The 19,215-nt window shown below is 48.8% G+C and overlaps 4 protein-coding genes across 4 annotated transcripts; 1 reads left to right on the top strand and 3 right to left on the bottom strand.

Moving 5' to 3' along the window:
- Positions 1-277: 277 nt before the first annotated feature.
- On the bottom strand, positions 278-1,646 carry CDV56_102708 (uncharacterized protein; the record flags this gene model as incomplete). The annotated part of the gene is made up of 5 exons (XM_026756327.1): positions 278-307; positions 360-683; positions 747-903; positions 962-1,190; positions 1,380-1,646. Coding segments are annotated over 5 exons (1,007 nt in total), but the record flags the coding sequence as incomplete, so codon positions are not given.
- Positions 1,647-2,282: 636 nt separating this feature from the next.
- On the bottom strand, positions 2,283-3,414 carry CDV56_102486 (isopenicillin N synthase family dioxygenase; the record flags this gene model as incomplete). The annotated part of the gene is made up of 3 exons (XM_026756105.1): positions 2,283-2,662; positions 2,728-3,025; positions 3,088-3,414. The coding sequence occupies 3 exons, from the start codon at positions 3,412-3,414 to the stop codon at positions 2,283-2,285; spliced, it is 1,005 nt and encodes a 334-aa protein (XP_026609887.1).
- A 295-nt stretch (positions 3,415-3,709) lies between these two features.
- On the bottom strand, positions 3,710-4,648 carry CDV56_102328 (uncharacterized protein; the record flags this gene model as incomplete). The annotated part of the gene is made up of 3 exons (XM_026755947.1): positions 3,710-4,248; positions 4,304-4,543; positions 4,591-4,648. The coding sequence occupies 3 exons, from the start codon at positions 4,646-4,648 to the stop codon at positions 3,710-3,712; spliced, it is 837 nt and encodes a 278-aa protein (XP_026609886.1).
- Positions 4,649-5,556: 908 nt separating this feature from the next.
- CDV56_101720 (uncharacterized protein) lies at positions 5,557-9,124 on the top strand (the record flags this gene model as incomplete). Its single annotated transcript, XM_026755339.1, has 4 exons — positions 5,557-5,700; positions 5,755-6,997; positions 7,513-7,909; positions 7,972-9,124. The coding sequence occupies 4 exons, from the start codon at positions 5,557-5,559 to the stop codon at positions 9,122-9,124; spliced, it is 2,937 nt and encodes a 978-aa protein (XP_026609885.1).
- Between the last annotated feature and the right edge of the window lie 10,091 nt (positions 9,125-19,215).

Here is a 19,215-nt window from a genome sequence, read left to right as displayed (position 1 = left end):
CGTCGATCTGGAGGCCCTCGGGTGGGGTCTGCCGCGGGAAGCCCATGGGGGCGGGCGGGCGCAGGCGCAGGGTCTCGTGGATGAGGTGGTCGATGTAGCGGATTCGCTTGGCCTTTTCGTAGGTCCAGTCGCGGGGCCCGTCGGGGAATTCGGCTTCCATGAGGCGCTGGAGCTTTTGGTAGATGGTGGGATGCTTGGCCATGAAGTAGAGGCTGTGGCGGGTAGGGCTCATTAGTGGGGTTCGCCCGGGAGAAGGGGAGGGATGCTGTGCTCTTACAAATTCGTGAAGACAATAGCAACGGTATCGCTGTGTAGGGGGTATGTTAACTTGGCGCGTGGACTGCGATGGGAGAACCGACCTGCCGGCGGAGATCAGAGTGCGGACGTCCTCCCGGATTGCAGACTCGGTCGGGGGAGCTGATCGATCGCCTTCTTGCTGGGCTTTGATGATCCAAGACATCACGTCTTGCGATTCCACGGTCTTGCCGCTGGTTTTCTCCAGAGCTAGTGCCTCTCGCTTCAGATCGAGCTGCTCGTAGCACCATTCCGCGAAGCGTTCGAATCTGCCGGTGGCGCCAGGGATGACCCGCAGCATATTCATGAGCCATGGCAGGGTCGTGACCACTCCCGCGGTTGCCATGGCCCAGTGAAGACCGTCCACGGCGGGATGCTCTACACCAGTGCTGTGATCGACGTCATTCGGTCATCCTGGGTCGTTTTGGAAGGGATGGTGGATCATCTCTTACTGAAGCATATGAAAATCCTTGGAGAAGGCGATATCTCCCATGACGTCCCAGGCGTAGAAGATGTTGTCTTGCGTTATATTCACCGGCCTGCCCGTGCCAATCCGAGTCATCAGCTGGTTCACTTTGCCTGATACTCGTGTCTCATACGTGTCGAGAGCTATACAGCCGTCAGAAGAAAACAACCCCTAATCCTATAACTGCCTGGGTGACTATACCTCGAAAACCAAGCCCCTTGTCCCAAGCCTTCCGGCGGATTCTGTGCTTTTCCTTATCACGGACATTCTCGATGCCGACTTTGTCGGGGTTTCCCGAGTTCTGATCGTACCATGTCCCTTTCGTGCACTTTGACGAAGAGCCATAGATGAGCTCGACAGCCGAAGCGCGCAGCACCGTGAGCTCGCGCGGCCCGGTCCGCACAAAGTCGCCATATCTCGAATGGAGCGTCTGGACATGCAGGTGGTACTGCATGTTCGTGCTCGTCATGGACAGCAAGCTTCGCCGTCGAAAGTCAGCGGAACTGATCCATCCAGGAGAGATTGAGGATCTCGGGTCTACCTACTGATATAGATTCGACAAACGCGCCGCAAACGGACCTGGAAAGCGGCCGAGTCGGTGAAAGAAGGCCCGGTATACCAGCATGCTGCCGTACAGTCCCACAAGAAAGGCCGCTCCGGCAGAGTAGGTGCGAAGGAGTGCAGATGCGAGACTGAAGTCGGTTGATAGTATGTAGCCGACGAGGATACTGCCGAGAACGCTGAAGTATGCGATCACCATTTCCCATCCCCAGCTGTCGACCTCAACGGGCTGCATGAAGGTCTGGTGGCAGACGATGCCTAGCAGCGCTGCGCAGCTCAACGTCACTTCCCATGACGACGACAGTGCTGCAGCTAAGATCTCCATAGTGCTCGCAGAGGCTGAATCAATTATACAAGTCTGTTCTGCTTATGGGGCAGCTGGTGGACATGACAGCTACCACCCTAGATTTCACCCTTTGAGCAGCGCCTTTTGACGATGAAAAGGTAGGTCTTTTCCGCGCCAAAGGTGGAAGTTGACTGGCGTCACCCCTGATATGTGCCGGGACAGTTGTCTCAAGTGTCCTCCCTGAAGGGGCGATTATTCATCCAAACCATTGGCCTGACTATTCTGAATGTCGAAAAGGGGAATAAATCCAGAGAAAAGAGCGAGGTATTCGCCGAGTATTACTATTGTCCGAGGATATTATCCTCGGCCGATTGATTGAATGCATTGTCTCACAGCTGGTCTGTAGCACTGAGGGCTGTTTATCACTATTGGAGAGATAGCATGTTTGCAAATATGGGTAGAATCTCTCAGCAGGACAATCCAGTGCTGGAGTGTGATGACAGGGAAAACATTGAGTCTATTGAAGACTATCTCTGTTTATGCTGCCTCAGGCATCAATGGTTCGCTTAGCTAGTCACGTGTGTACGCTTTAGATAGCTTCACAAATCACAATCCATAGCATACTCGCTTGGTTGTTCTCCTACAGTGCAGTCGATATCATCCCGCAGTAAATCTCTAGGCAATCGCAACCTCTCGCTGAAGCAACTTGCCAGTCGCACCCATGGTCTCAATCAGCCGGCCACGGATGTGCTCGCCCACCACTGTCTCGACTCCCGAGCCGTCCAGGGCCTTCGCGTTGAGTTTGAGGTTCCCGTTGAGGAAGAAAGCGACGCTGTGACGGTGCTTGTCTCTGTTGGTCAGAACGCGGTGCCGGGCGCTGCGGTAGTAGCCGCCCGTGTACTTTTGCATCATGTCGCCCATGTTGACCACGAACGCGTCCTCAACTACAGGAACGGGGACCCATGTCTGCGCCGGCGGGTAGTACACCTCTAGGCCTGTGGTGTCGGGCTCCTGGAGGATGATTGACACGCACCCGAAGTCGGTGTGGTCGGCGACTGGGAAGCAGAGTGTAAGCACAAGCACATGCTCATTCAGCTGTCCACCACCTCCGTAAACTCACCTCCAAACTGGCGAGGGTCCTGGGCCTGCACGGGCCCGTAGTGCAGGAATCGCATTGGGATTGAGGGCTTTTCGAGCAGCGAGTTGAATACGTCCGGCGGGCACCCCCATTCTTTGGGCAGTCCCAGAGCAAGAATGTCGAGGATGTTCCCGACCAGCTCGAGCATCCTGCCCTGGTAGGCCATGACGCGGTCCTGGAACTGGTCCTTGGGCAGGCTGGAGGGCCACAGATTTGGGCCGGTCGAGAAGGTGCCGCAGTCGGGATCATCTTGCGGGACTTCTCTGCCGACCATAAAAGTCTTGTGAAGAGGTCACTTAGCTTCTGAGGGCTTGGAGTTGGGGTATTTATTGGCTGTCGCACCTCTTTGGTATCGGGCAGCAAGCCCTCCTGGTGAGTCTGGATGCCAGGGGGCTCGTAGCCCCTGAACGAACGACCGACAGACTTGTTGATCCAAACCTCCATCTTCTTCTCCTGAGGCAGGGCAAAGAACATTTTGTTGACCTCGAAGGCCTCCTCTAGGGCGTCTTTGGGGATGCCGTGCCCGGTGAGATTGAAGAAGCCGTATGTGTGGCAGGCACTGCTCACGCCCTCGACAACGGCCTGGCGGGCCTCCTCCGAAGAGTGGGGGTCGAGGAATGCGCTGATATCCACTGTTGGGATGGCCGGAGAACCGCTGAGGCTGCCCATATTGCTGGTGAGCGGCAGTGAGTTGTCGGCCTGGTCTGGTTTTGACAAGTGTCTTACGTTCTTTTTGCACCTGGCGAGACTCAAGTATCTAAACCGCTACCGATACGCCATGAGATGCAGATATATGCAGCAGCTAAGACGGCACTACAGCATTCCCGCGGCGTTTTAACTAGCGTTGAACGGAGTAATACGCCAATATGTATGTGCACCGACGATAATATATTCCGAAAATCATGCGACCACACGCTCGGGTAATTCTGGAAAGCCCCCTACTCCAATAGCCCAATGACGTTGATTACCACGGCTGCACCTCGTCCTTCCGGATCACCTTCGGAGGCCAAGCCTGCTCATCCCTCTTCCCCTCAATAACATCCGCACAGAACGCGGCCCCAACGGCCGGATCCATCGCCCCCATGACACTCTTGTCCCTCCACTCGCCCGTGGCCCGGTTATCTCCCAGCCCAGTGTTCAGAAACCCCGGCGACACGTTGAACACAGCCACCCCGTCGGTGCGCAGCAGGCGCGCCCACTCGGTCGCCAGCATGTTCATCGCGGCCTTGCTCACGCGGTACGGGAGCCACAGGGTGTCCGGCTTGGGCCAGCCCGCCGGCGCGAGGGCGTAGCGCGGGCTCATGCCGCCTGCGTGCTCGGTGATGGACGACAGGCCGCTGGTGATGAAGACCAGGCGACGGGTCGGGGCCTGGGAGGCGAGCAGGAGGGGCGCGAAGGTGGAGGTGAAGAGGTGGGTGCCGGTGACGTTGACGTTGTATGTCTGGTTCCAGCCTTCGCGCACGCTGAGTTGGCCCGAGGTGACCGCTGTGTCTAGGGCGAGGCCTGTGGGGTAGAATATCAACATGGGTGATATTCCATGGGTCAAGGGGGAAACTACCAGCGTTGTTCACCAGGATGTCGACATGGCCGAATTTCTCCTCGACTTGCTTGAAAGCTGTAGCTATGGACTCCTCCGACGTGATGTCAATGGATAGTGGCTCCGCGGTGGATGAGCTGCTGGGCGAAAGTTGCTTCAACTTGGATATGGCGTCGCTTGCGCGACTGATGGCACCCCGGCATCCGATGAGGATGTGGTAGGGATCTGGGCGGGCAAAGAGAACTTTTGCTACTTCAAATCCTATACTGCCATGAGCTCCTGTGGCCAGTTGGGCGATGTTGTCTCACCTAGGCCAGTATTGGCACCCGTGATAAGAACAAGGGTTTTAGAGTCAAGGGATCCCATGATTGATTGGAAGTTTGTGATAGACCTTGAAACGATGCAGCGAATTGGTAACACACTTAGGCCACTTATACTTCCACCTGGAAACTTTCTACTGGGAATGGGATAGCATCTAACTAATGCAGTTGCAAAGCATTGTTCCGTTCGGAGTATAGATTCATCTATGCATACAGCAGCATAATAACTGCGGCTAACTGACAATATACATCGAGCCACTGGTCAAAACGGGAAACATCATGGAGGCAGTAAAGCAGTGACTACACTGGGCTGGATTAAGAGACATCCACTGTTTCTGTCTTGAACGGCAAGTAAAGAGGACCAGCGATTTGAATTTACTCTCCGGTCAGAAAATGCCCCTCGCCTCGCTTACGGCTGGTGGAATATAAAAATCTAAAGGAAAGCAAAAAGAAAGCCGAACGCGGGGGTCGAACCCGCAACCTTGAGATTAAGAGTCTCACGCTCTACCGATTGAGCTAGCCCGGCAAGCTGATTGAATGTCAGCACCAATTTTGGCTACACAAGCCAAACACAGCTATATCATTACTTGGGTCGTTGCAGTCAGCAGCGGTTGTATCTGCTTGCTGTGTAGGTACAGAGATGAGGTCTTGGATCTACATCTGTCTAGTCTCTGTCTCATTACTGTCTGTCTATTCTGCTGGTATTTTGTCAGTTACACGGAGACAGGTACGAGCTCCTTCTTGAGGATCGGTTTCTTCCTAGCAATATGTCAGTGAGATGGCAGTATTGCACGGTACATTGAATCCTTTGGAGATTGGGCAATGGCATAGCATACAAGGTCACCTCTTGACCTGTTTGGGAACTAGCTTCCATTGTTGCTGTCTAGACACTGGATCAAACTGGTCAGTCCTTTCCATTCCTTCTACATTCCTCACAGCTAACCAACTGCAGAGATGACTGGCATGGCCATGTGGAGTTGCGATTTTGAAAACTGTGGCAAACCGTCAGTTCGCATATATGGACAATGCATCATCTGTGATCGCCATCTCTGCGCCAAACATCTGAGCCCAAAATATCATAGCTGCCCTAGTTGGGAAGTGAGTAAAACGGCGCCATCTTACACGAAGCATTAATTAACTATCGATTCTTAGGATGAACGGCTATACGACCCTATCGCTCAAGAAGCAGAGCAGAAGGAAATTACGAAACTCTTGAACAAAATCAACATCCCAGCACTCCTCGCTCGAGCAAGCCATTTGCGCCAAGGTGTTCGCTGCTCTTTACCGCAGTCGCTTCAGTATGATCATGCAAAGCGTACCTCGGTGATGGGCGGCATGAATTATCATATCGAAATCCAGTTTGAAGACGGAATCAGCTGGCTCGCGCGCATTCGAAGATTTAATGCCACTTCCCCGCCGCCAGATATTCGAGGCTACATCTTGCGAAGCGAAGTCGCAACGCTTCAGTTTCTGAGCAAGACAAAAATCCCCTCTCCCAAAGTATTCGATTATAATTTGGAGCAAGCGAATCCTATCGGCGTCGAATATATCCTTATGGAGAAATTGCCCGGGAAGTCGCTACGATGGTCTCTGACAACCACAGAACAGAGGAAGAAGATTATAAGCCAGCTAGCCGACATTTACATGGAACTAAAAGCGTTTCCGTTTGATTCCATGGGCTCTTTGGACCAGCCTGGCACCGACCATGTGGGACCTTTTGCACGGGAATCGTTAATGGACTATATTGACTCGCAGATGCGTACCCTTGGTCCTTTCACCTCTCGCCAAGAATACATTGTCTCAAGCATACAATTCACGCTGGATCTCATTATCAGGGGAGAGTCATATGCTGATCGAGCAATTGATGCATTCTTGATCCATCGCTTCCCCTTGGACGCTGTTTCCGTGTTTCTACATGCTAAACCTGAACCCGACCAGTTCTACTTGAGGCATGCAGATGACAAAGGTGACCATCTCCTGGTTGACGATGATTACAACATCACAGGAGTTGTCGACTGGGAATGGGCGCATACGGATTCGAAATCGGCAGCTTTCAACTCTCCAGTTTTGCTTCTTCCCGTGGCTGATTTCTATGACGGAATAAATCACCCCGGGGAGGATGAGCTGGCCTTTGCCCAATCATTGGAAAATAGAGTGCATCCAGATCTTGCCGAAATTGTGCGAAACGGGCGGATCCTTCACCGGTTTGAATTCTGTTGTGGGTACGACCTTGCTGACTGGAAGGGTTTCCTCTGCCTCTTCCAGGGCCTCCGTAAAGCCATTGACGTTGATGGGGACTTGGAATGGGAAACTTGGAAAGAAAAGGCTCTGGAGACATACAAGAACGATGCTCTACTCAAAGAGTTGATGAAGCGGGATCATGCCGGCGTAGACAGTGTTTGCTAGCTGCACCGGAATAGCTTACCATGCCTGTTCATTCTCTTGTTAAGTTGAGGTAATTTACAGACAATCTGATTTACTGCCGGTGGTGTATACTTTGCCTGATTTTGGGAACAAAGACTAGTAAGTCCTTTTGCTTTCATTTACTCCATCCAACATGCAGTAATGCTCAATCCAGATCAGCCTATTACTATATGGATCTTAGTTATAAACAAACACATACGACCACAGGGTGTGGAAAACAGGGCTTCTCATACAAGTGCGTCCGTTCCGTTGATGTACTTGCCTTCTACCTCGTATTGGTTTGTAGGTACTCTTCGCCAAAGGTGATTTGTTCCTTACTATTGGCGAGGCTGCGCAGTGCGTCAAGCAAGCTCAGCCTTGTCAACCTACAGCTAAGATCTTTGCTTCAATCCAGCCCCTCCTCTAAATCCTGAAACTTAAGCCGACACCCTCAATTTCGTGAGCAACAACACTTGATTGACCCATGGCTAACCGAAAGCTTCCCAGAAATCCTCGACGAACTGGAGGTGGGCTTCCACCAGGGAGCTATTCCTACTCCGGGTGGACTGATTGAGATCTTTTTAAGATATGGACGTCGATTGAAAAGACTGTTCATTATTGTGGATGCCATTAATGAAAGCCAGGAGGCTGAGTACATGGCGGACGCCCTGCTGACTTTGCTACGGTCGTCCGACAACATACATCTCTTTGTGACCAGCACGACAACTCCAGCAATACCGAGCGACATTAATGCTCATAAAGTACAGATGACGCCGTCCACGAACCAAGATGATATTCGGGATTTCTTGAGCACCCAATTAGAATCACGGTCGACTCTTCGCCGGTTGCCGTCACACATCAAGCATCAAATTGCAGCTGTTTTGACAAAGAATGCAAATGGAATGTACGGTCGAACCTCGGCTTTGACGAGCCTCGACTTCAGCTTATCTGCTGACCTTCTTCTAGGTTCCGATATGTGCAATGCCAGCTGGACCTGCTGAGCGTGCAGCGAACAGGTAGAGACATCAGCAAAGCCTTGGAAACCATACCGGAGAGCTTGAATAGCACTTACAAATTCATCCTTTGTCGGATACCTCCTCACGATCGCGAACTGGTCAGGGACGCGCTGCTTTGGATCACATACAGCCGAGAAGAGCTATCACTGCCGGCGCTGACTGATGCCCTGGCACTGCAGGAAGGAGACCGGCATCTCGCCGACGAATGTCGACTATTCGATCCAACCATCATCGTTTCCCTTTGCCAGGGATTGATAGTCTACGACGAGAACACCTCAACCGTCAGTCTTGCCCACTCTTCCGTCCATAGCTTCCTCACGTCGGAAGCCATCAAGAGGGGGCCCGCCGCATTCTACAGTCTGAACGAGATCGAAGCCACCCAACGCATTTACAAGAAATGCCTTACGTACTTGACGATGGACGCCTTCCGCCAACCGTGCGCTGATTTCGAGTCCCTTGAAAGACGCTTCTCCAGTTTCCCGTTGCTGGAGTACGCCGCCCAGAACTGGCCTCTATATTGCGGCTCTCGAGCACCAGCTGGATTCATTCTCCCGGGCCAAGAGATAGAGGCCATTCTGGGCTTCTTTGGCACCCATCGCCTTCCGAATGGCGGAAACTATACGTCCTGGGTCCAAGTACTGCTACTGGAGGCCCCGGTGGACGCGTCTCTAGCAACAGAGCCACTTTACTATGCTTCATCCTTTGCATTGCTACCCGTGGTAGACAAACTCATCCAGAATGGCGCCAATCTTGAATCGTACGGCGGCCGCAATCACTCCACTCCGCTGATTGTGGCATCGTATCGTGGCCACCTTGCAGTGGCCAAGCGACTGCTGAAGGCTGGCGCCGACCCAAATGCGGTTGATGCGAGTGATAGGTCCAGCCTGGACTGGGCGAAACTCAGGGGATGGCAAGGTGTCGTCGACCTTTTGTTGATGAACGGTGCATATAACGTCAGACTCCCCCCGCCTATTGGAGTTCTTGAAGCGGCGAGAGGATGCTTTTGGCGTTGTGGTGTATGTTATTGCCGGGATAATGCGCATTTGGCCGCCGGTCGCTGCTCAATGTGCGGTCATGTTGGAATAAGATACCACTATGATTAGGTATGGATATCAAGCCCTACTGACCAGTACATCGTCCGGACTGGTATTATATTTCTATAGGTCATGATACTTGCAGAGTGTGCCATGGTTGCTGAACACAATGTCCCGAGTGACAATCCGTGGTTTGGCTGTTGTTGGTCTGTTCTATCGTGATAAATATCAAAAGCTACTACTGCTCTTCGGAGGGGTCGCTCACACAAGTATTCATCACTTTGATTGCATCGCGTACAACAGCTTGTGGAGTATGTTGTCAGGGTTTGAACTGAGGCAAAGACCCCTTCAGACTTCGTATATATCCCTTGCTATGAATGTATCTAGCACATATGACCATAGGGTATGGAAAACAGGGCTTCCTATCCACTCAGCCATACTTAAGCCAGTATTATCAATGCAGCCAGAAGTTATATATGCCCTTAAAGGCCTGCTACTTTATAGGTAAGAGATACTAAACTGTAGAGTAAGTATAGGTAAGTAAAAGTAAGCTAAGTAATACTATCTAATAGTATAGATAAGTATAGGTAATTAGTAGGTAAGAGAGTAATTCTATAATAACTAGACTCTTTATAGCCTATTATTAGTACCTTTATTACTAGCTTAAATATAAGGGCTTCTTCTTTACTTAACTATTATCTCCTTTACTATCTATAAGTAGACCTAGGCAGGTGTTCTGGGTAACGTTACAGGATTCTGTATTGCATGGTACTGGCCATTCAATGACGCGAAATATTTACATAACCTGTATCCACACGTACGAACGTATCCATCGGGCCACGTCGATCGTCCTCCTTAGGTAAAAGGGATAGCCCCCAACCTAGCCCCATCTACCTGGAGTTATCCATGACATGGTTTTGAGTGGTTAGGGATCCTCTTCCAATGGATGCGCAGCCTAGCTCGGAGATGCATAATTTTTTCCAACTGCTATATACGAATCACCGCTGTATAAAGCAGAGTCCTGTTTATCGGAGGTGAATGAATGGCCAAAACGCGCCAGGAGTGCCATGGTTGTACTCAAAATCATAGCCCTGCACTGTCTTCTCAAGCAGATTACTCTCAACACGTAATGTGATCCCCGTCCCTTTAAATAGCTTCTGTAAGTCCTGACATGCTATTTTAAAAAGGACATCAGTAGCTCCTCTTGCTGGCAACCCTAGCATCCCTCCTGGGTAGCAGATGTCGCTGTGAAGGGAGATTAAGTTCATTGCCGGTAAAAGACCTTGGTTAGCTTGGCTTGCCACAAAAGTCAACGTCTGGAGCACAGGGACTCGGCAGTACTGTATCGCTAGGTGTTCCAGTGAAGAAGGCAGCTGAGGTAAAATGCCAAGGAATAATTGATCCAGACCCATAAACTTCGCGTTGATATACTCTAGGAAGGAGCTATTCTGGACATCTGTTGAAATGACAGCGCTGCTATGATCATTCCTGCTGAGGCCAACCCGTAGATTTACCAGGTTATGTCTCTGGGAGCGCAAAGAGGAGTGTAATTGTTGATGGCTCAGCTCCTCATTTCCCATATCGCACTCGTCGTAGTGAAAGGCAGTTAATCTTTTGCAGGAGCGACATAACATTTTTATACTTGCTGCGTCCAAATCGCTCTGTATCACTGAGATGGTTGATAAGGAAAGTGACTTGTCGAGCACACTAAGTAGCCTTGACTGAGTAGCTTCCTCCCAGCTGTATCCAGCGCAACCACTAAGCTGAAATTCAGTTAAATAAAGCAGAGGAAGGAGCAAAGCCACGTCTCTAAAGGTTACTTTAGAGCTATGGCCATCTTTGAGACACTCAAGCTGTAAGGACCGTAAACTTCCTAAGCTAAGAGGTCTCGAAACGCCATCACCTAGCCTCTTGGCTAGATTAAGTAGTAAATCAAGGTGACGATGATCCACAGCGATGGAAAGATGGTAGAGGTTTGGTGTGAATGAGATGAGCAATATAGAAAGAATGCCTGCGTCGGTCGTCTCTAGGATGGATGGAGCTGCATCTTGCCATGGGATGTTGAGATTTCTAACCTCCTCAGTCATGACAGCAACTTCTGCTCCCCAAAAGTCAAGTGGAACAGTATGCTGTTTCCTCGCTTGGGAAAAATTCGCTAGACTGTCGGGCTCGCTTTCCTCATCTGAGTCCACGGCGTCATCTATTTCTAAGGACAGCACATGTGCTGCTAGATCGGGGCAACTGACGACTGTTCGGAGCAGGAGCAACAATGGGAGAATAATTGAAGAGCTTAAGGTAATTTCCCTAAAAAGGCGTGGCTGGGCTATGGTGCATAGTCTTTTGGACACAAGGGAGACGCTTAACAGCATTAAATTATCCTTGAAGCAATCCAAAATCATCAATATTACTTCAAAAGGAAGGCTGTTTAAATTCGCCATAGTAGGATTCATAATATTCCTGTGACGAACATAAGCCAAGAGAAAAGGAACCAGAGGCATGTACAGGTACTTCTCATGGCTTGAAGTCTTTGAGGGGTGTCGTTGCTTAATGAAGTGCCCATGATGTCATATCCGGGCCGTAGGTCCACAGTCGGCGGAACAACTCTCTTCCATACCGATTGAGCATACAGAGACAGAAAAGATTACAGTTTGTACATTACTAGTAAATTACACGGGTGATAGATATTCCATGCACATGCCACTTACAGTTTAGCTCCGTTTTAGATTAGGTTTCAGAAAAGAAATCAGAAGTATACACATTTGCAGCGGTATTGCATCCAGCTGTATTGACAAATTGTCTTATAAGTCAAGATACTATGTAGATCATTGAACGCCTCCAGACTTACTAGCACCTAGGTCAGCGAACCCAAATACTAATATGGCTGTATGTAAACTTCTTACATGGTAAATATTCCGGAGATTGTCCAAGACCAGGCAGATGTGGATAAGGTGTATGTACAGTCTCGTGGCTAGATGTCGTCTTGATCGGCTGTAGCTCTCCAAAATGGCGTGGCGATCACTTCAAATTGGAGTGGTGGGTTAAAGCCGGCTGCAGAAGACGCGCCAAAAATACTGCGGCGATTACGGAGTATGTCAAACCGCCTGGACCATGTGTGGATGCCTACACTGAACTGGAGTGTGTTATCCGGATGGTAGCCAGACAAATTTGCATCACGTCGCGCTATGCATAGATGATGGAAGTCTTAATCTGGCTGCAAATTCTATATTATGATAATTTTCGATTACTCTTTCCAGAATCTCAGAACCAACGCCAAGGGTGATCGAAGATATGGCGGGATCTGCTGTTGGACACTGACATTGAAGCAAAAAGAGGATGCTGCTAGGTACTAAAATGGCTATCTAGCCAGAGTGCCTAAGGCGAAAAGTTGGCAAAGTAACCATCACCAACCATCACCAACCATCACTAACCATCACTAACCATCACTAACCATCACTAACCACTGTCCCTAGGCTTTGTCGGTCTCAATATCCGTGATTCCTAATGTTAGTCACTAAGTCTTGCGTAACTAGAGAAAACTACACTGACTCCTTTCCTCTGTGCACACTGTGTACCGCTTCTTTTGCGTGTCGGTCGACAATCTCATTGCCAACCACTCCCTGATGAGCAGGGATCCACCTGAGCTCAGTTCGGGTGCCTTGCGCTGTGAGTCGCTGGATTGAGTCGAGGCACCGAGCCAGATAGATTTGCCCTGATGGCATCCGTGGCCGTCGAAGCGCCTTTAGTGCCGCTTGACTGTCTGCAAAGATGACGATCCCGTTCTTCGCCGGTGCAGCCCACGGCTCCGTGCTCTTCACGACCGAGGCAAGGGCCATTTCGATGGCGCGAAGCTCGGCAGCATACACCGTGGATGTGTTCTCGTCGCCCATCTGGCTATGAGCGTATCCTTCCTCCAGGTTGGCTATCACCGCCGCTCCAATCTTTCCTTCGATCCCGCTGCCGTCGGTGTAGAGGATCAAGGTCTTTCTCTTGGATCTTCGGCTAGAATCTGGTTGTGGCTGTTCACGGCAATTTCTCTGTCCTCGATGATCACCTCTGGGTGCTTGCCATCGTGCTTTTCGACTCTCCCAGTTCCTCGCCGAAGTCCCCGGGGGAGCCGTCAGGCATCCGCCCGTCTTCCAGGCTTGCGCCTCCATCGGTGTCCATCCAGACTCTGATGAACTAATTCACGAGGTCCCAGGACCTCTGATTGGCGAGATATCTCAAGAAAACGTTTTTGCAAAGAAAGAGTTCGTCTCTTGGCAGATAACAGCAGATGCATAGACCTGTACTCTTTTGGTCTCGCGGGGCGTCTGCTATTCTCCTTGTCCAGGTTTCACCATCGAATCACCGTGGGCTTTGACGTTCTTTCGTTGGAAGCCGTCCCCGAATTCTGTCGGGGTAATAGCGAGGGCCACGCGTCAGAATGTTTACTGTGACGAGAAATTTGCTTCCTGCATTCCCAAAAAATCTGACCACCCTGTCCACGATCTGCATTGGGAAAAGGGGCGGCCGTTATGAATGAGCTACAATCTGGCTGAAGTTCATCCAACATGTCGAGGAGCAGTTTTAAAGGAGGAGGCGTGTTAGTATATTCGCAAGCTTTACAAAGAATTGGGTTGCTAACAGGCTTTGACATCCTGTTACAGGAGGGGAAAAGGGGATCGCCTTTCGCCTCTCGAGGGTTGGGACCTGGGCTGGAAGTGACGTTTAGAACTGAATACACTGAATTTATGGTTAAGTTCACCCTTTGATCTGTCTGTCATCATTACAGCAGTTAGGCATGCTTAAGGGGACTAGGAACCTCCAGTTGGTTGTTCAGTTGAGAAAGGGGCGAAACATTCAGTCGTTGAGAATTTGGAATGCCAACTGTAAGTTTACCACATTCTTATTCACTGGAATCCAACTATACTCAATAATAATTAACGCCAACTGCAGCTTAGTTTGTGTCCTGGTCGAACCAAAGGCTATAAAGCCTGACATCGCCTTGGAACTACCTGGCTTGGATACCGAAAGCTAATCATTTCATCGGCCAAACCCTGAAATCGAGCAAGATCCGACAAGGATGGGAAAGCTGAAATTTGACAGGAAAGGCTTGATGTTGTCAGGTATTGATGGCCTCGACAGCGACAGTCGTGTTCGAATTTTGGGAATCATTGATAAACTTCGCGAGCTAGGTGTTAGCGAGAATGTCTCGCTTCCCCAGGTTAGATGATATATCCCTTTTTGAAATCTCTTGCTAATAAGTGTGAAGCTTATTGTGGTTGGAGATTAGTTAAGTGGGAAATCTTCACTGCTTAAAGCACTTACTGGGTTGTCCTTCCTAGTAGCCAGCGACCTGTGTACTTAGTATGCAATACAGATTGTACTTTGTTGTGTGGGACCTGAGGATGCCGGAGTGAAGATTACTATCATTCCAGGGCCCACATCTTAGATGGACGATGAAATGAAAGAGCAGCTTCTAAGCTTCAAATAAAGGCTTCCTGCGGATCAGTTCAGTCTGGAAGAGTTTACTCAGCTGTTTAATGAAGTAGGGCCTTTGAATTACCATATTTAATACACTACTAATTACCCAGGCTGCTTAATGCATGGGTGTACCCAGGCCTAACACAGATAGTCTAGAAAATCTTGAAAAGCGTTTCTTAGATGATATACTGAAGATCAAGCTCTCCAGCCCAGAGCAATGGCATCTCAGCATCGTGGACGTGCTGGGTCTTTTCCACAGTGCGGAGGCTGTTTTGCGTTATCTCTTGCAGTTAGTTTACTAACCATGGCAGATCCCATAAAGTACCAGATGGCGGAGGATTGTGCCATTATCTGGAAACTCATCGAGACTTACATAACTGATAAATGGATGATTATACTGTAAGGCTTGCTGACCAGGTCTTCTATTTACAAGGAGAGCTGACATAGAGATCAGGGCAGTGATGGATGCGAGAAATAACCTTACAAACCAAGAGGTGTAAGTTGCTCTGTGAAAGTGTCCATGGGACTCCTGTTCTATCTAACTCACAAAGATTTCCCATGGCATGTGCTGTAGATCCCAAAGGTGCTTAAACTATCAGGATCATTACTAAGTGCGATGCACTGGATAGACCTCGTAAGGAGTCGCGACTCGTCAGGTTCGACTCGAACCTCAGGTTCCACAAACAGTGCAAATATAGGAAATCTCGTGATATGCATATTTTGTGCAGTTTTTGTCTGTATTTTTGAGTATTTAGATTACAGTTTAGGTGAAAAGGTCAGATTAAAATGATTTTACTATAGGATCAGATGGGAGCTTTCACATTTTAAATTCTACTATATTTATGGCTTCTGATACACAAATTGATCTTCATCTCGCTTCGAACGCTTTGGAACCCGCCCTGATGTTCGCCTCTGAGTATTACTTTCGCCATGCAGGTCGCTGTTGTCAGGTAGAGGGATTTCGTCCTGATAATCCTCATTATCCAGTTCAACCAGTGGCCCCTGGTGCTCTGTGGCTTCAGTCCTTGGTCTTTTACCAAGCGCACGCTCACTAGGCAGTTGTATTGGTGGAGATATAGCTGCTGGGGCATCTTCTTCGTTGTCACTGATTGGATCAAATTCATCCACCGCCTTACGAGCATCTTGTTCTTCTCTTGCTGCTTGAATCTCCTGGGCTGTGAGATATTCATCAACAAAGGTTAGCTGCTCTGATTCAATGTCAAATCTTGATGTACACATAGACATCATAAGATCCTTAATTATGTTGGGCTTCAGAGAGCCTCGACGGTAGTGACATATGTCACGAGCTGAGTTGAATAGTCGTTCAACACCAGAACCAGTAGCAGGAGTTGTAAGAACATCTCGTGCTAGGCTTGCGAGGATAGGATATTCATGCTGTTGGTCCTTCCAGAAAAGCCGCGGATTAATCAGACGAGTGCCTAGAAATATGATAAGTAAAAGAGACGTGAGAGATCGGAGAGGGTAGCATACTGCTTCCAAGATACCGCGTAAGCTCGCTGTGGGCGTTTGTCTGTGGCTGAAAGGATGTAGCTGATGTGATAAGCATATCAATATCAGAGATCTGATCTGCCGAAGAGTGGCCATTGGATATGGGCTGTGTGTCCAAATATCGCTGTTGGTAGGGCACAAGGTAATCCTCAAGACTCTTGCGGTATCGTACGCGCCAGCATGGCTCCCACTCCTTAGTAGAAAAGAAGTGAAGCTTATTTTGTGGCGCCAGGATTGTACCAATTGCATACAGATCATCATGGATATCATCAGTCATGCTATAATACTCTAATAGCTTCAACTTAGCTTGCTTCAGGGTAGATAGCATCACTGCCTTCCAGTTAACCTTCTTTCGCGCAAGCTGCGCCATAGATCTTTCTAAATGACTGAAAAGTTTGTTGTAGATACCGAAGATGGTATGGACAGTAATATCCTTGGTCTTCGAGAGGGTGGTTATGAACGTAAAGAATGGCTGAGTGATTGCAAGAAGATAATCAATCTGCCGCCATTCCTCCTGGCTTAGCTGTAGATCATGGCGACTGTACTGCGCGCAGAACCCATCAAAAACAGATTATAGCTGTTTAGCGCGCCGGAGCATCAGATATGTTGAATTCCAGCGGGTCCTGACATCCTGCATTGGTACAAGCTTTGGTTCTGTTATCTGAAGGTTCTGGAAGGCCTCTCGGCGTTGGGGGCTCTTGTTGATATAGACCGCGAGCTGCCGAACCTAATATATTGTGAGTACGAACTGAGGCAATATCAAAGAGGGTAGCTTACCTTGTTGAGAGTATATACGATTTCTCGATTCTCTCACTGAGCCCCGTTCTCTTCCTCAGTCCATTCCATCTCTTCTCTCTCATTCCTTGGGTTCGCTTCCATCCTACCAAGAAGCTCTTTCAAACCAAGTTGAATAACGTGTGCCATACATGGTATACGAATGATTGGTGTCTGGTTTGGTAGCTCAAGTGACTGAAGAGAGTCCTGGATGCTCTCTACCAACGTAGAGTTATTAGACGCATTGTCAGTGGTAACAGTCAAGACCCGGTCCTCAATCCCATGCTTTTGAAGTAGGTCAAGGAGAACTGAGCTCAGATTAACTCCTGTGTGTGTGCCATGAAGTGGTTCAAAGCCAAGCAAGATCTCACAATAGTTCCAATCCTCATCGATAAAGTAGCCTGTAACAGCCATAAAAGCCTGGCGAAAGGGTAAGGTCCAGCAATCTAATGCAATAGAGAGCTTAGCGCCTGTAGGAAGCTTGCAAAGAAGATTCTGCTGTCATTCTTTAACCATCTCTCAAAGGTGACGTCGGACCATATATGCGGAAGGGATTTTGGGTAAGGATGGCGCAAGCCGGGCCATCTCAATAAGGGCACTAAACTAAGGGTGCTCAACGAGTTGAAATGGCAGTCGTAAGGTAGTAATGAATGCAATTACCCTCTCCATCCAGGCTTATGGAGTAAAGGTAGGTTTTTGAGAGGCCAGATGTGCCTAAGATAACTAGAACTTAGTAGAGATAAAATGAATCTGTAGGGATGAATATATCAATATACCCCTTCTTGTATGAGCCTTCTGATATCTTGCGAATGAGGCGCTACCCTCCGACAGTTAACCCCTTGCAAGTGTTTGTTCATAGAGGATGTTCCACAATGGCCGTCTGCTGGATGATTAAGGATTTGGCTGCATATTTTACACATAACCTTCGGAGACCCATCTTGGATAGAGGCAACCTGGTGAAAATGCTTCCAACACTCTGCCTGGCGCTTATTCTCAAAGATATTCCTTTTCAACCGACTTCCAAACTCAGTCTTCAACCACCACGCAACGAATTCATCATTCACCATCTCTGTCCAGAGAAGATGGTTCTTCTTCTTCTTCTCTGGGCCAACGCGTTCAAGAGTATTAGGGATGGAGGGCGGTACCAGAGGCCGGGCGAATTCAGCGTCAGGTGTAGAAGCAGGCGTCTGCTGGCTGTATGAGGCGTCAGGGAAGAATGGCTGTGGACCATCGGATGGAAGGAAGGAAGAGCTATCTAGAGGGGTATCCTCATAGATAGATGAGGGATAATTATCAGAGAACTGAGAGATTTGACTGTGTGACATGGTAAATAATAGAGTTAGGATGATAGAGAAGGACTGGAAGAGACATACTAGAGGTTAAGTGAGCTAGAACTGAGGGAAATAGGAAAAACTATGAGAATTAGCTGCCAATGTGAGCTGAATGAAGGTGTTGATACGTCTATTTTAATATAGACTGGGCTATCTACCTGCGTGTGTGATAATTGGTTAGTGAGGCGGCTGAGGCCCCCTATAGACAGGTTCTGTCAGGTTCAAACCTGCGTCGAACCTGATGGACCCTGACGGACCTAAATTAGAACCTGAGGAACCTGGCCTGGAACCTGACCTGGAACCTCATCTTGACCCACATGAAGAGTCATTTCGATCTTAATTTTTGCCCAAGTCCTCGACCCTAAGTATATAGTCTTGTTGCTTTCAAGTGATAAATATACAATATACAGAGTAAATATAGGATATTAGTATTCCTATATGAGCTTCTAATTAGCCTGTTTAATTCTAATGACGGCTGTTGAAACATATTCAAAGAAATGTTGATCAGGATGGTGGTGAAGTACTCAGTGTAAAATATATATTTCTCACTTCATACAACACATCAACCACAACTTCTACTAGAATTAACTACTAAGGGCCTCGAGGCCACTAAATCTGATCAGATATAACATTGGCTATGCTAGGTATTCTATATACAGACGAATTTCATATAATTTCACAAGGGATGTGGCGACATCGCGTGGTTCGTAGATGTTTTGACCATAACAGCGGTAAATTACAGTATAAAATCTTGATGAATCATCATTTTATCCATCCAAAATAGGAAAATCTTGGCAAAATTATGCAAATCAGGTTCTGTCAGGTTCGAACCTGGGTCGAACCTGATGGAACCGCGACCTGTCACGGTGCTGCCGTGGATAGGAGTTGGAACCGCTAATGAGGAATCACGTGACCTTGGGAATATCTTCACCGCACAATTCCGAAACCTGTTTGAAGCTCTTTGAGCTACGTCCTGTCTATAGAGCCCGCCTGTACCAGCCTGCCCTGCAGCCTGAACAGATAGATAGAGATCACTGTAGCCAGCCTGAGTGTCAACTACCTCATTAACTCACTTCTGTTTAC

The sequence above is a fragment of the Aspergillus thermomutatus genome (assembly GCF_002237265.1).
Source record: "Aspergillus thermomutatus strain HMR AF 39 chromosome Unknown NODE_394, whole genome shotgun sequence".
NCBI lineage: Eukaryota > Fungi > Ascomycota > Eurotiomycetes > Eurotiales > Aspergillaceae > Aspergillus > Aspergillus thermomutatus.
Note: the sequence above shows the minus strand (reverse complement) of the source record. Positions and strands in the feature narration are given on the sequence as shown.